General features: G+C 41.5%; 1 protein-coding gene across 2 annotated transcripts in view; it reads left to right on the forward strand.

Annotated features, from left to right (window-relative positions):
* Window positions 1-12,459, forward strand: part of LOC105451606 — a 25,535-nt gene extending 13,076 nt beyond the window's left edge. Inside the window, exons 2-3 of one of the 2 annotated variants that reach the window (XM_011692168.1) lie at window positions 970-1,212; window positions 9,821-12,459. In XM_011692168.1, the coding sequence (XP_011690470.1) occupies window positions 970-1,212; window positions 9,821-11,565 (1,988 nt within the window). In that variant the 3' untranslated portion in view covers window positions 11,566-12,459. Of the gene's footprint in view, window positions 1-969; window positions 1,213-5,888; window positions 6,304-9,820 lie in introns of those variants that run through there. The other variant, XM_011692169.1, reaches the window with a different exon arrangement.
* The last annotated feature ends 3,283 nt before the right edge of the window (window positions 12,460-15,742 follow it).

Genomic DNA, 15,742 nt, shown 5'->3' on the forward strand with positions numbered 1-15,742 from the left:
TTCGACTGTGATTTGTCAAGCAGAAGACGGCATACGACTTGCTACTCTCATTGTAGATGGACCTTTAGCCTTTAGGACGACGACAATGAAATTGTGAGGTTCGACTTTCAAATCTTACTTTCTATCCGAATTTCAAAGCGAATAGATCTATTAGCACGAATCGTGCACGAGTAGTGTTCCGCGAGAGTCGAGTATATTACGCGAGTATATTAAAGATGGAATGCGTGTATTACACGTGCGCCCATGGCGTACCTCATTTATTACATTTTATCCATCAAAATCAAGGAATTACGGGCTTTTGCTACTGTTTTTATGTACCAATAAATCCTTCATCCGAAGAAATCAGACACACTTACATGCCTGTGCCTTCTGCAACTCCTGGAATGGATTATTCAATCAACACTTATGCATACGTCATCGATAGCAGTAATATATCAAAATACATTATTTTATATATTATTTTTTAAAATTATTGTCCGTGCCACGTGTAAAAGGACAGAGTGAAAGTAGTGAAATCTATTCTCGAAGTATTTATACTTATTTCGTTAGCCGCGTGTGATGATCGAGTAACACAATATGTTATCATAAAATTAATTTATTTAAAAAAAAATACATTTCTTTCAAAACGTGCGTGCATGCGTTGCGTGTTTGATAGCGATTTCTATAAGGACACGTGTCTATTTCGCTCAACAATTCAGTATATTATCGGCTGTATAATATCCGATCATAGAACTGTCTGTTGACTTTATTTTCTGCTTAAATAATTTACTGCTTAGGTATACTGCTTATAATTCTAATATGTTTATTATCTTCTTCGTCTTACGTGCGTAAAAAGATTCTAGTAGACCACGGAAGACGGAGGCCTTTTTCGAATCTTCCAGAATCGCGAGATCCGTTCGCTCGGATTCGGAGCTCCAATTTCATCGCGGAGTTTTAATCGCTTTGTTGCATTTTTTTTGTGTGTTACAGCGGCGTATTACAGTCATGAAATCGTACCAGCATCAAAATCGCCCATGTATATACCACCGTCACCATCAGTACCGATGCAGCCCCGCGAGTTCGGCAATAAACGCGCGAAAAACAAGAAACGTCGAGAGGCCCAGCAAGAACGAGTTCTCCCGTGGTCGGTGACTACGCTGAAGGGACACACCGGTCTGGTTAACGACATGAACTTTTCCAGCAATGGCAGATACCTAGCGAGCTGTGCCGATGGTACGTACTCAAAAAGAAAAAAAAATAAAGTAAAAAAAAGGAAACATTCTCTCCTCGCTCGTGTAACTCTAATCGGTGACGTAGCATGTACGAAAGGTATTACATCACACAAGTTTTATCTGTGACATTCATATTAGTGTCATCCGACGGCTGATAAGCAAAGAATTCGCTCCGAAAAAGTCTGTTCGCTTGGCAGAGTTTATATTAAAATGTTCGGTTTTATACCGATAAATATTGAAAGTTATTATATTGCTGTTCGATTTAAAAACAGAATAAAATTTTGTTCTTTTAATTGCAAACGTGATTCTTTTAATGGCACCGATGATAAAAATTTAATTAATTTCGTTCGTATAATTAATTTGACGATTAAAGAACTACCCGCGATTTTATCGAAGAACTTGTGCCTGAATTTAATTATTTTAAGAATTAAATTATTTTGAAGTTTGAATACGTAAGAAAATCTTCGAGCGTACAGCATAGATCATAATTACGGTTATAAAAAATACCACCGTAAGAGTTACGTTAGAGCAGGAGGAAGTTTTCTTCTCTACTTTTAATTTATGTCGATTCGCATGTTAATGTAACGATCCACACGACGCGATGACACAATAAATCGCGCGAGACTGATCGTTTTAAATTTGCCAATCGAGCGATGCATTTTTATTGCATTACGCCGGGCATTATACGTGCGTATTGTGTCTCGTATGTAGATAACTAGCTCGTATGTAGATAATAGCGGCATAGTATCGCCCTTCTCTTTCTTTCTTTCTTAGCTGATTTTTCATTTTGTAAGCCGCACTTCTCACCACAAGCTTTCCGTAATTTTGAATTGATATAACGTCTTGAAATTCACATATCACTCGTACTAGAAAGCTTTTCTTGCAAAATAGCTCCACCGTTTCTTTCTGTTTGTGAATAAATATACCCGTTTACAGTGAAGAGAGGACACTGTGTATCCTCAATGTCAATATTAGATATATAATCCCGATGTCTTTTAAGAGATTAAACATGAATATTTTATCTGTTAAACTGCCAGTTGCAAGTCAATATGAACAGCCGAAATATATTTTACAGAGTAAATCATGAAAAAGTTTCGAATTAGATACCATGCCGCTAAATAAATAGATAGATAGGGAAAAAATATCGCAAATATCGTGAATAAATATTTTGCGGAGATCTAATAGAGCGCCCAGACACCAGATTAGATGAGTAAGAATATTCTGATCGTGGAAATTAAAGGAAAAATATAGATACATTTGGGTCATTAATGAGACACGCGCGTGTGTTCATCTATCGGTGTACAAAATTTCGTTATCTTCATAACGCGTTGTGATTTTCTCTTTCTGTCCTAAAGCGTTTCATTTTAATAAGATAAGGGATGCACACTAACTTGCGTGATTCACGATCTTTTTTAATCCCGTTCGCGATTTGCTTTATTTTGTTTCTTGATATTTCTAAATTGATTCTTCTAAATCGCCGGTTGTGCAACTTTCGGTTCGATTTTCGTGTCGATGCTCACCAGTCTCTTGTCGCTCACGTCTTGTCGTTGGACGTGCGTAAAGATCTTTATTATGCGTGCGATCCTTTAATTGTCCCAGGAACGGTCGTAAAAATTTAAAATTAAATATAAAACAAAATATTTAAATTTAAAACGGCCAAAAAAATTTCAATGATGGTTCCTGCAGAAATCGATCTTATTGTATATATGCATGCATGCGGTACCGTCGCTCAGAGACAGAACATCGCACGCCTTAATGACGCGCTTTAATCACGCACTTTAATCACGCAGATTAGATTCCATTTTGTAAGAATATTTTATTAGATCGCGAATAAGGGAAAAAATAGATACGTTTTCAGCGGGCCATTGAGGAGACACGTGCGTGTGTTGATCTGTCGGTGTACAAAATTTCGTTATCTTCACTTACGCGTTGTGATTTTCTCTCTTTCTATTCTAAAGCGTTTAATTTTAATAAGAAAAGGGACGCACATTAGTTCTTGCGCGATCACGATCTCTTTTAATTTCGTTCGCGATTTACGAGCTTTATTTTGTTTCTTATATTTCTAAATTGATTCTTCTAAATCGCCGGTTGTGGAACTTTCGGCTCGATTTTCGTGTCGATGCTCACCAGTCTCTTGTCGCACACGTCTTGCCGTCGAACGCGCAACTCGGTCGGCCCGAAAAGTTTCGATGCCCACCAATTGTGGCTCACGTCTTGCCGTCGGATGTGCGTAAAGATGGCGTGCGATTCTTTGTCCCAGGAGCCGTCGTATCGAAATTTCAATGACGATTTGACTCAGAGACAGAACATCGCACGCCTTAATCACGCGCTTTAATCATGTACACTTTAATCACGCATTTTAATTACGCGGCATTGTCATCCGACAGTTCATTGCCAAAGTGCAAGCGGATAGAAGCACGTTCAAAACAATCGAGTCGAAAGTTGCATTTAACGTCGACCATTGTTCTAAATAATTTAAATAATTTAGCTGATCGACGCAGACGGACGCGCGAATAAATTGGAGATTCCGTTCTCGGAGTTTAAAATTTAATTAATAGGTTGACGCAAGATCTGATCTAATTGCGTGAAAGTGAAGCGGATTAAAATAACTTGAATGCATGTTTATTACTTATTTCCTTTTTATATCGCCGTTTCGGTGAATGAAATGCGAATAAACTATCGTGCGTGCACCGCACGAATGAATTAATTGAATCGAGACAGTGCAGCGGTTTGGTGCGGTAGGTCAGGCACAGCCCGGCGTGCGAACGTATATATAAACGCGACTACTAGGTTTATCTACTTCGCGTGAGAAAACATCGCGGTCACGTGGGCGTAGGAAAACCGACAAGCCTGGCCATTAACAACATCAGTGCCGGGAATATATTTGTGCCGCTTTTAGAGAGACCAAAGTCTAGATCAAAGTTAAAAGACTGGCTTTCGGGAAGATAGTTTATTCCCGTAATTGCAGGAATATCTTTGTTAGCGAAGATTATAGAAACATATACAATGTTTTATAAATTATTATTGATTTTTTTATGTGATTACATTTTTTATAAATAATATATTTCTTAATTTAGGGGATTGCCAAATACGTATCTAAAATCGTACCTTATCTATTTTAAATTTTCTTATTACTAAATATATACACGGCAGTAAAAATATGTAAAAATAAATAAGAAATATAGACATTGCATGTATGTTATATTACATATAAAAGATAAATACTAAATAAAAAATTTTCAAATTATCTTATTTCGTGCGTACAAACATTAAAAAACAATCAAGTATGATCGATATAATTTTTCATCAATTTGTGTATCTGATAATAATTTCACAATGCAATTTGATTCTGTATTTTTATAAAAGTAGATTTATTTAGAATACTTTACATTTATTTTATGTACATATGTATACAATTTTAAAATTTAAATCAATGTTTTTTTTATATAATAAAATTTATCATGTTTCCTAAATCGTATCATCGCGAGGTTTCTGATGCAATTTGACAACTCATGTTTATTTATTAATCACTTATTTATCATATTATCATATTATTTACCGTTTTATATAGCTATATATAATTATTTATATGTTTATAAAATGATAAATATGATATATATGATATGCTAAATGCGATAAGCGAACGTATTTAAAACATTAATTATCAAATTGCAATATTATTATGTTGGAATTTAATTTTTTGATATTATTAATATAAATCATTAGTATAAATCGTCTCAATCACATTTTTTTATTTGCAAATTTACTATTTCTAAAGGAAATATATTTTTGTGAACCGATACGTACGATTTAGAAAATTAGTTTCTTAAATCATACTTTTTACGCACTACATTATAAAAGAGCTTCTAAAACTCCTAGTAAATTCATTTGTTCTTGATAAAAAGTTAACAAGTAACTGTTTTAAACATCAAGCTACAAGCTTCCAATATTAAAATTTGCTTGCCTGCAAATTAGTACAATAAAAAAATATAACAGAATCTCAAGTAGTACGATTTTGGCAACTCTCTCTCTCTAATGCAGTATTAGTTATCTCTCAAAGTAGTATTTATTAATTCTACTACGTACAATGTTACGTTGATTATTTCATTACGATATGAGATTCTAACGGAATATCACGACGATATTATCTGGGATTCTCCAGCTCCCAGACTCGTCGCTGAAATATCATCAATAGAGACACGCTCTAAATATACAACACGCAAACGAAGAGCACGCTGAGATAGCGCGAAGTCACGCGTCGGTAAAGTAAACAGAATAATAATCAGACCGTACAACAAATCAAGCGTCCACTAATCAAGTGATCGACAGTAATGAAATTAGATAGCTACAAATTCTAACGGCCCGCCGTTAATTTATCCCATGCATGCATGCATGCAGGCGGCACCGATCGCACGGCGTCTCTCATTAGTCACGACTCCAATTTACGCGCTCCTCGTAAGTTGTCGACCGTCATTCGTTTCGCCTCATAATCCGTTCGCTGGAAATTATCGCGGGAATCCTCCGCGAGATTCCCGCGTCCGTAACGACTTAGTCACGCTTCGGCGGAAAGTGGTACCGGGTTTCCTCGAACGGACGAAAGAGAGAGAGAGAGAGAGAGAGAGAGAGGGAGAGGGAAGCGGAATGATTTTATTAAATGACGCAACGGTACATATTGAAACGTCGCATCGTCATACCGCATTCCGTTACCCGAGCAACAAACGATTCCCTCTTACGTCCGCTTCTTCCCTTCCACACACGTGCAGCGTCTCCGGGTCCCTCTGTCTCAGTCTCTCCTTCCGTGCCGCTCTTTTCGCGGGCCGGTTCTCGGCACGGCTCTTTCCCGTTTGGGCGCGCAGTTGGCTCGAATTCAATTACCGATATCGCAGTTTGTGCGATGCCCACGCGAAACTTTCGGCGCGTTTCGGCGTTACTCGCATCCGCACGTCGCACAATCTGCGTTCGCCCTTTATCGACACGTGGCCGGAATCCTGATCGTGCGTGACTCGGATGACGTCCCCGAGGAGGTGCAGTCTGCGGTGGAAGTTAACGTGCCGAAGTCTCGAATTTTTTAAAAATTTCGCGGGAAAGTCAAGTAAGTAAAAATACTGATATCGAGAAATATAAACGAATCGAATACGCAAAATGTGTTTATACCGACTTATTAACTCATATTGCTGTACTTCTAAATAATTCGAACTATTATATATCAGCGCTGCGTCTATAAGCTATCTGGTTTTCTACGGAAAATCCGAAACTGGTAGTCCAGATATTTGAAAATATTTTTAACGAAGCCTCGAGAAATTTATTGAATTATAATAATAGGTATTTTCAAAAATACTTGCGCTATTCGGTTGACGCGGAAGACTTGTGCGTTTTGTTGGAAACGTGAAAAGCAAAACTGTCGTCACGAGTTTTGCTCTTCATGCTCTTCTTTTTTTACTCATCATAATTTATTCACTCATATATTTGTATCTTGATGAAGAAAACCACCACAGATCTTTAGCGTCAATCTAACATCTAATACTTTTTCCGCGAGGAACGTATCGCTTCTTAGACAATTCATGTGGAGGTTTAATAATAATAAATAAAATAACAAATAAATAATTAATAAAAAAAGATGATAATTTCAGTAGAGGCTATAAAAATAATATAATATAAATATAATCTGCAGGGTGCACTAAATACCTATCATTTTAAATACCATTTGTCACTTAACACTATTCTTTTTCGAGGGCAAATACCTGGCATTTGTGCGAACAGGGGCACCTACGTCGTGCACGCGTCTTGCTTCGCGAGCTGTTTCTTCTTCGGCCGCTACACGGGCGGCCGTATGCAACCGCGTTCTCGCTATTTTTATCCCGACGAGCGTCCAAACGCGCGAACGTCGCGCAAATATATCGCGAGGACGTGACCGAGGCAGCTGACCGGCAAAAAGCAATGTACGCTGCGATCTTTTTTTTCCCTTCTTCTCGCCGGTAATGTAATTAGCGAAAGTCGCGTGTAAGCGCCTCGCTGAATTTACTTTTACACTTTACTGCCGTTATTCCAGTATATCTCGAGAGACACCTTAATTATCCCCCTCGCGGCGGATTGTTTCTCTCTTCTCTCCCGGTTAACAATCAGAGCGCGAAGTGACGATTAGCGAGAATCACGATGTCGAAATGAAATAATTGCATGGAATTAGATATCCGTTCGAGGCGAGGCGATTGTCGAGAGGAGTTTGCAGAAGATCGCTCTCCTCGTAAAGAAAGTCGTTATTGACTCATATTTGCGATGAAATATGGGATGATCATGAAGTTCTTGTGCAGCTTTAAACTTTCATAACGTCCGTTCTAAAATTACTTTGTAAAAAGAGTAAATGTGAAAGAATTTATTTTTCAATTTTACGTACGTTTATTCCTCGGTTGTTATTTTTCAATCTAATATTATCGTTATTATGTACACAGTTGGAGATAAATAGAGTCTGAAGTATTTTAAAGTTCTACAGTGTAGTTCTACGTTTTGCTGATGATAATAATATCTCGAATCCTATTAATTATTTTAATTTACGAATCGCTTAAAAAGCGATGTTGAATAAACATATTCTTGTAAAAGGAAATCCATTGAGCTCAAATTTATGTGATTTAAATGGTCGTATTTACTAAATTTAAATGGTCGTTCTTACTAAATTACAGTGAGATTAATAGATTACTCTTAATGCAATATACGTACTAAACTTCACTAAATTATAATTTTAATGTTTTTCTATAGATTAATTTTATTATATAGTTTGTTATATATTATAGAACGAAAAGTTATGACAATTTAAGACTGCACAAGCATTTTATAAATATCCTGTATATCTCACGATAAAATTATATTCGTTTGAGATTATATTTTCCTGAAGAAATTTTTATACGGAGCAAATTTCGAAATTGCGCCTTTAGGACAAAACAATACGAAGCGAATCGATTGCTCGTCGCTTCGGGCATTGAAGCATACGTAAACGCAGCTGTTGTTATTCGAGCGAGTGCTCTTTCAAGAAAAAGAGAAGTCTCCCCCGCCGCCTTGCAGGTTTCTCTGTTCTCGAACGCGCCGTGTGTGACAGATCATTCTTTTCCGCACGGAAGCTGGTATACTCTGTAAATTTCGGCTTCCTCCCCCTCCCGGCGATAACCCCCTCCGCTCGAGCGGAAATATCGCGACACGTCATGCGTTTGCACATGAAGATAACGCGCGAATAAAAAGAAACAACGCGCCGCGCCGTCGCGAGGCGATGTTTACTCTGCGGGGCTCGTCTTCCCGAAATTATTTCGCGAATCCATGTCGCCGCGAGAGCAACAGTCGTTCGGATGCTTCACCCTCGCGATGATCCGCCACACAATCAGTGTCGAAACGCCGCGTCTGCGAATCGAGTGGCGCGAAGTCACGAATGCCGCTGAGCGATATACTCGACAACACGTGGACGAAGCACGACTGGCACGAGTTACGTATGTGACGTTTCTCTATCTCTTCTTTCCTGTGCAGCCTTATCTGATTTTACCTACATTTTGCCCTGTCCTGTACCTTGCGTACCTGCCTTCGTTCGTATTGGTGATAGGTATCTCTGACCGTGTTATCGCATTTGTCTCCGCGTAAACTCTGCACAATAGTTGTCCAACAGGTGTGCGCCGTCGACATCTGAAGACGTCTGAAGACATGTTAATCCTTGAACTTCTGTCTTTTGTTTTCTTAGAATTGTACAAAAGAATATTTCTATATTCTTAAATTTAAAAAAAAAATTCTATTTTATTTACTTATATAGCTCGTTCTTTTCTACTTTTTAATTTTTGTATCTCCGTTCGGTATTTCGTTTGTCCGTTCGATTGTCGCTATTGGCTGAAGTGAGTGATCTGATTGATTCTAAAAGATTTTATAATATGACCGTCGCCTTTTGCGCGACATTTTTTTCGGATAATCGCGTATCCGAATTCTGTCTTGTTTTCCCGTGTACACCCACGTACGACGAACGAAACTATGTCAACCTTTATCGTTCCTACTCGGTGTCATCGCGAGTCCCCGAAAAGACTCGAGGCAATTTTTGGGTCAAGAACACGCGACGCGACCGCCCGCAGCACCATTTACTTCTTATCGAAAATCCATTCAAGATCCATTTTAAGAGAATCCATTAAAGAATTACATTCCTCTCCGCACAAAACGCAAGCCTCTTCGTCACGATTTTAACGACAATGCAAGTACACGCGGATTGTCATAAGATCGGCACGTGAATAAATATCGCGGATTCTTCTGTCTACCGTCTCGTCTCGAAAAGAACGAAACGATGCCTCGTTTAATCGCGTTCTATCGGCCTCAATCTCTCTCAGAATCAACCTCGCAGGAGTTCGTTGAACTGTTAAACATCTGCTTATCTTTTCGCCTGTTGTGTGCCTGTCGCATTTGTACTGTATCGAATACTAAGAGGTTTCTTCATTAATTAGATTAAAGAAAGAAAGAAAGAAAGAAAGAAAGAGAAAAATAGAAGGGTCAGATTTGCATGCGTGTGTGTATGTGTGTGTGTGTGTGTGGACATCTAATATCTAGTAGACCTGCGGAGTAATTTACGTGTATTTGTTTGTCCCTATGAAATAAAGATGAGAGCTCGCGAGAGACGAGAAGGCATGTCCAGTCCTCCGGGCAGTATATGTATAAGAAAAAAGAGTCCAAGAAGAAGGCATCTACGCCGCTGCAGACGGACTGCAAGGAATCGCAGAGCTCCGCGCGTCGCGAAGATAAAGAGACCGGAAAAGCGTCCAAGAGCAGGAGCTGGGAATCGTCGAAGTTCCGCTTTCAACATGGCAAGACGCCGGAGGGGCCTGCGCTCGAGGTGTTCACCAGCGACACGTCCAGCAACGACGACATCCCGGACGAGAGCCAGCGGCAGATGATGTTCGTGAGCGACATACCCGCTGCCTGTCTGGCGTCCACGTTGAGCAAGTACATGCTGACACCGAAGGAATTGTTCGATCATGGCTACCCCATTGAGATCGATCCGATTCTCTATCCGGGTTACGCCATGATAAACAACGTGTCGTACCCGTCGGGCCCCAAGATCGACAGTGACAGCGGTCAGTACAGCAATTCCAGCTCGTCCGACAATTCCGAGCAGGAGAGCTCGTCCGACAACGAGAAGAACTTCGACGGCAAGAACAGTGCCGGTAAGGAGAAGAGCTCGGACGGCAAGAGCAACTCCGAGAATGAGGAAGGTCGCGACAGTATGAACAGTTCCGACAACGAGAGGAGTTTGGACGACAAGAAGAGGTCGGGAAACGAGAAGGGTTGCGACATCGGGAGCAGCTCCGACAGTGAGAAGAGTCCGGACAGTAAGAAGAGCTCCGGAGGCGACAGCAGCTGCGACAGCGGGAGCAACTCCGGCAGCGAGAAAAGTCCGAGCGGCAAGAAGGGCCCCGGACAGAAGAAGAGCCGCGACAGAGAGGGTTTGAACAGCAAGAGACTCGGCAAACGAGAGAAAGGCCACGACAACGAGAGCGGTTTCGACAGCGAGAAGAGCCCGAACAACAGGAGGGGATCCGGCGGCAGCGCGGAACTATTGGAGAGGACGTGCGTCAGATGCGACAAGGTGTTCCACGCCGATCAGAACGGCGAGTATCTGAGCGCGGAGCGTTGCGTCTACCACTGCGGCAAGCTCTACAACCGCATGACCAACGACAGCTGGTACTGGACGTGCTGCAACCAGGCAAGGTTCTCGCGGGGTTGCACCGAGTGGAAGTTGCACGTGTGGACCGGTCTGGTCCCCGGGGTGAACGGGCCGTTCCCCGGTTACGTGCAAACCAGGCCGTCCCCGGTATTCTCGCACAACAACAACTACGGCGTCTACGCGTTGGACTGCGAGATGTGCTTCACGCTGCAGGGTCTCGAGCTCGCCCGGGTGAGCCTCGTCGACATATACGGCCAGACGGTGTACGACACGCTTGTCAATCCGAGCGCCGAGATAATCGATTACAACACGAAATTCAGCGGCCTCACGGAAGCGGATATGTTGTACAACGTCACCAAGACCCTACCGGAGGTGCAGACCGACCTGCTGAATTTCATCCACGCCGAGACGATACTAATGGGCCACGGTCTCGGGAACGATCTCAAAGCGCTGCGCCTGATTCACAAAAACGTGGTCGACACCTGTGTGATGTTCCCGCATTACCTCGGCCTGCCGTACCGCAACGGCCTCAAGACGCTGGCGCGCAGGGTGCTCAACCAGAAGATACAGGAGGAGACGCACAACTCGATCGAGGACGCCCTGGTCGTCAAGGATCTCGTGCTGCGGAAGGCCCATTACGAATGGAACGAGTCTCTTTTATGGCAGATGAATCATAGATAAAATCGTGCGATACACCTCGAGAAGGGAGGTCATCTGCGTTTAAAAAAAAAAAGTAAAGAACTTATTTGACAGAAGGATTCACGGTGAGATCATGTCGCGACTGGAAGCGCGCGTGCCCGTATAATTGATATAATGATTAATTCGTGTGAGAAGCCAGGGGAAAACCGCGTTCTTTTTTTTTCCTAGTGTTTGTTTCCAGGGGTGAAATCTGTGATATTACACATATAGTGCAATGCGTTCCTCACGTGCGTTCCCGCGTTCCGCTCCTGCTCTCGCCTACCGACGAGAAGAGGGGGTCGCGATTGTACTCTCGCACACAATACATAACACAGACGTAAAACAAACAGCGCGAATATACATGTAACTGACAATCATCACGGAGAGAAGTTTACAACAGATCACGCGCAAAACGTCGAACATTTCTCGGAGACTTTTAAATCTGTACTCTATTTTTTTTTTTTCGTACTCTTTGTACCTTTCATACTACTCTACGCTCTACTGTCTGTGCTATATATCGCTATATGTACTATACGCCTTTTACCTGACTACTACTATCGATCTGATTACTTTAATACTTTATCTCGAACACTCGTTACTTTTAACTTTCGAATTGAACGACGATCGGTTTATTGATTGAGCACTTTATATATTTCAAATTTTATATTTCAATTAATTATGTTCGACTAATTAATCGGAGCCTCCTTTGAATTTTTATCTTTCTCCGATGTGCATTTTTTTTTTTTAATAAGATATTCGTATGTGTTTTGTGTTGTATATACGTAATTTTCATAGCGTTTTATACTTTGTACATATTATTATGTCGCATATTGGATCGCAATTTTGTACTCGCAAAAAAATATGTGTATTCGTAAAAATCTACGTATTTAACATGGATACGTATTGCCTTCGTTATTCAGTAATATAATGTATCACATCCATCCTGTCATGCATATCCTATCGTCATGCATACTTCATTTGACATCACCGTTATTTTTTTTTTTCCGCGAGGAGAACGAGCGGCGTCATTGAGCGGGCTGGTTGGTAAGTGCCTCTTGTTTGATTTCCACCGATGATCCGCTGATTTAAAATTCCGCTCGAGAGGACCGTGGATTCTTCTTCGAACGAGGTCATGTCGTCGAGATACTATACGCGTTCACGTGGCTCGCCGACTGCAAATGGCAAAAAAGGAAAATACTCTTAGCTCGTGGGCTTAATTAATTTAAATTGATTCATCCGTTTTATCCTCCGATTAAAATTGTCCTTGTCGCGTTTAATCGCGTTTAATCGCGTTTAATCGCGTTGCTGAAAATTCATTAAAACCGATTGAAAGTTAAAGAGAAACAGTGTTATTTCTCTCCTTGCAAGAACGGCATTCTTCCTCGTGCACGCCACGCGCGCGATGCATATTCACGCGGTTGATGGATTACGACCGAATTGTTGCATTCCCGTGCACGAATAGACGCAGAAGGACACAGGCGCAATTATACACGCGCGAGTAGATATTCTAGGCGTTATCGGGCCGCAAGGTTTTCCCATTATACGTGCTGTAACACCAAGTGCGATGTTTCCGGCAAACAAAAGTTCGCGAGCCACGTAACTGTTATTACGCATATCAGCTCAGCGCGCCGCGCGTGTAATACACGCGCGTACCTTATTATCAGTTTTTCGACGAGAAACACGGTGAGTCGTCTTGAACGATCGACGCTCACACGTGTGTTGATGATAATAATAATAATAATAGACGTATACGTATACCGATAATACTCTCTCACGTAGAGAGGGATTGCCAGCGCTTTTATCGACAATCTTCACGCCCCACATCGCCCGCAATCATCCCGTCTCAGTTCAATAAGTCATATATATGTGTAACGGCAAAATCGTCTGTTGCGACAACGAATGTAATATTTAAGTGTAAATATATCTTCGCGCCTGAGTAACGTGGAGACCTGGCGAATTTTTGTAACGATAGTATTACCTTGTACAATATATATATATATATTTATATATATTTTTCTATTATCCTCGCATACCGTAATTTTATACATATAGCGATGAGTAAAATTACTTTCAGGCGCTAATGTCTTTTTTTTTTTAATTTTAACGTGAAAATCGCTAAGCGATTCTTTAAAATTAACGGCAGAGAAACAGCGGCTGGAGATGGACCTGCGGGGGAGGGTCAGTAAGTTTTACTCATCGCCATTAGTTCTTAGAGCGTTTCTTCGGACGGACAGATTAACGGCGTGATTGAGTGACGAGAGGTGACGAAGCGAGAGATGGTATGAGGCGCGCACTCGCGCCAGCTGATTATGATCTCACTATACAGATTCCGTACAGAATCGTCTTATCGTATACACAGTAACGCAGCGCACGCACGCGCGTTATGACTTTTTACTAAGTAATCCCGACATAGCCGTAGTAATACAGTTTAATCCTGAAAGGTCACAGTTTGTTGTTCAGCCTGGCGAGGATCAGGGGAGCCCATTGGACACTCAGCCTGGCCGAGTGAAATCTGATAATCTCAAATTTCAACGTTCCATTTCTTCCAGTGATTTACATCAGTCTTAAAATGGTATACAATCTTAAGACTTTCGCAAAGCAACGAAGAGAAGCGTCCCGCACAATACGGGAGGAGTGTCCAACGAACGCCCTTTCTTTTTCAGGATTAAAGATATTGTCATACAGCTGTGAACGTAAACACATGTTGATTAAATATACGCAGCATTTGTTTCTGTGTGTGTTGTGTGCTTTTATTTGGAATATCTCTCCCCCACTCCCAACTACGTTTGTATATGTATACCTCGGCTTACAAATCCGTCTCTCTCGAGGTGGTTGAGAGAACCGTCGTCTGAATCAGGAATCGGCAAATCTTATCTTCTGTAAACAGCTAGATAATATTTCATTTAATATCTCTAAATCTAATATTTAAATTATTTTTAATTTAATATCTCTAAATCTAATATTAATAATCTATATTTTTAAAAATAAAACATATATTTTAAGCTTTGAGGCTGAAAGGTATTGAAATTTAATATAATTTTATATAATTTCACGCGTTACGAGATATTGCTCTTCTTTTGTTTTATTTTCCAATCATTCTTAGCTCATTGCGAGCCGCAATTTGCTGACTCTTGGTCTAAATGCGAAAGATCACGGCAATCGGCCCGATTCGAAGGTCTTTGCGCGCGAAGGAAAATGCGGCATTGCGATGCGAATGAGATCGTTGGGAAGCGTTGGGATTTTTCACATGGAAAGTCGAAGGCCCATCCCTCCTTGTCCATCCCGTCCCATCTCACGAACATTACGATGACGCTTTTACGAGCCACGTGTAACTGTCCCGTAAATAGCGGTGTGTTTGTTCAAAATTGCGCTCAAGCGAGGCTGCCTGTCCATCCTGGATAATGACATTCCTTGGTCTCGGCGATGCTGACAGCTTTTGCGCTACGCTATTAATCCGTCTTGTGCGTCGTTTTTCTCCTCGGACGAGAGAGAGAGAGAGAGAGAGAGATCAGAGGAAGGACGCGGATAAAGAACGCGCGTCGTCTGACTGTCGGGCCGCGCTTCTTCAGCTTGTTTATATCGAACGTCGGGGGGGGGAAGAAAAAAAGTTATCAAAATTCGAATACCGTCGTAATTAATAATTATTGACCATTCATGCAGTCAGCAGTGAGACGTCGCAACGTTGTTTATATCGACAGTTAGACCATGAGAGACCTGTTAGGCAATTATAGGTGAATGACAGGAATTTCAGTGGCGTTTTGCCCGCAACACACGCTGCGCGTCGGCACACGTCGCCGTAAAAAGCATATTGTTGTCTCCTTCGTCGGTCAAAAGTCCGCGAACCAACGACCGTAAACATTGACACGCGCATTTCCGCTTCGCACGAGGCCGCGGCGAACAATGGCGAACGCGTGTTTTCATCAGCCCGTTTGCTTGCCGCCCAAAAGCCGCGCGTGTTGTGTGGCCGATAACGATCGGATCTGATCCGGAGGTGCAATGCGCTCATCGGTAAACGCGTCGATGACTGTATTGTACTGGCAGCTGTGACGCGTGACCCGCGATAAATTTTCTCGTTGTCAGTTCCCGCGCGCTCGCTGCCAAACGCTCTCCACGTGTCTCTCACAATCAGCCGTCTTCAAGTCGCCTCGATCCTCGGAAGATTGTCGGGTGACGATGAGCT

The sequence above is a fragment of the Wasmannia auropunctata genome, unplaced genomic scaffold, assembly GCF_000956235.1.
Source record: "Wasmannia auropunctata unplaced genomic scaffold, wasmannia.A_1.0 LD336049.1, whole genome shotgun sequence".
In the NCBI taxonomy this organism is placed as follows: domain Eukaryota; kingdom Metazoa; phylum Arthropoda; class Insecta; order Hymenoptera; family Formicidae; genus Wasmannia; species Wasmannia auropunctata.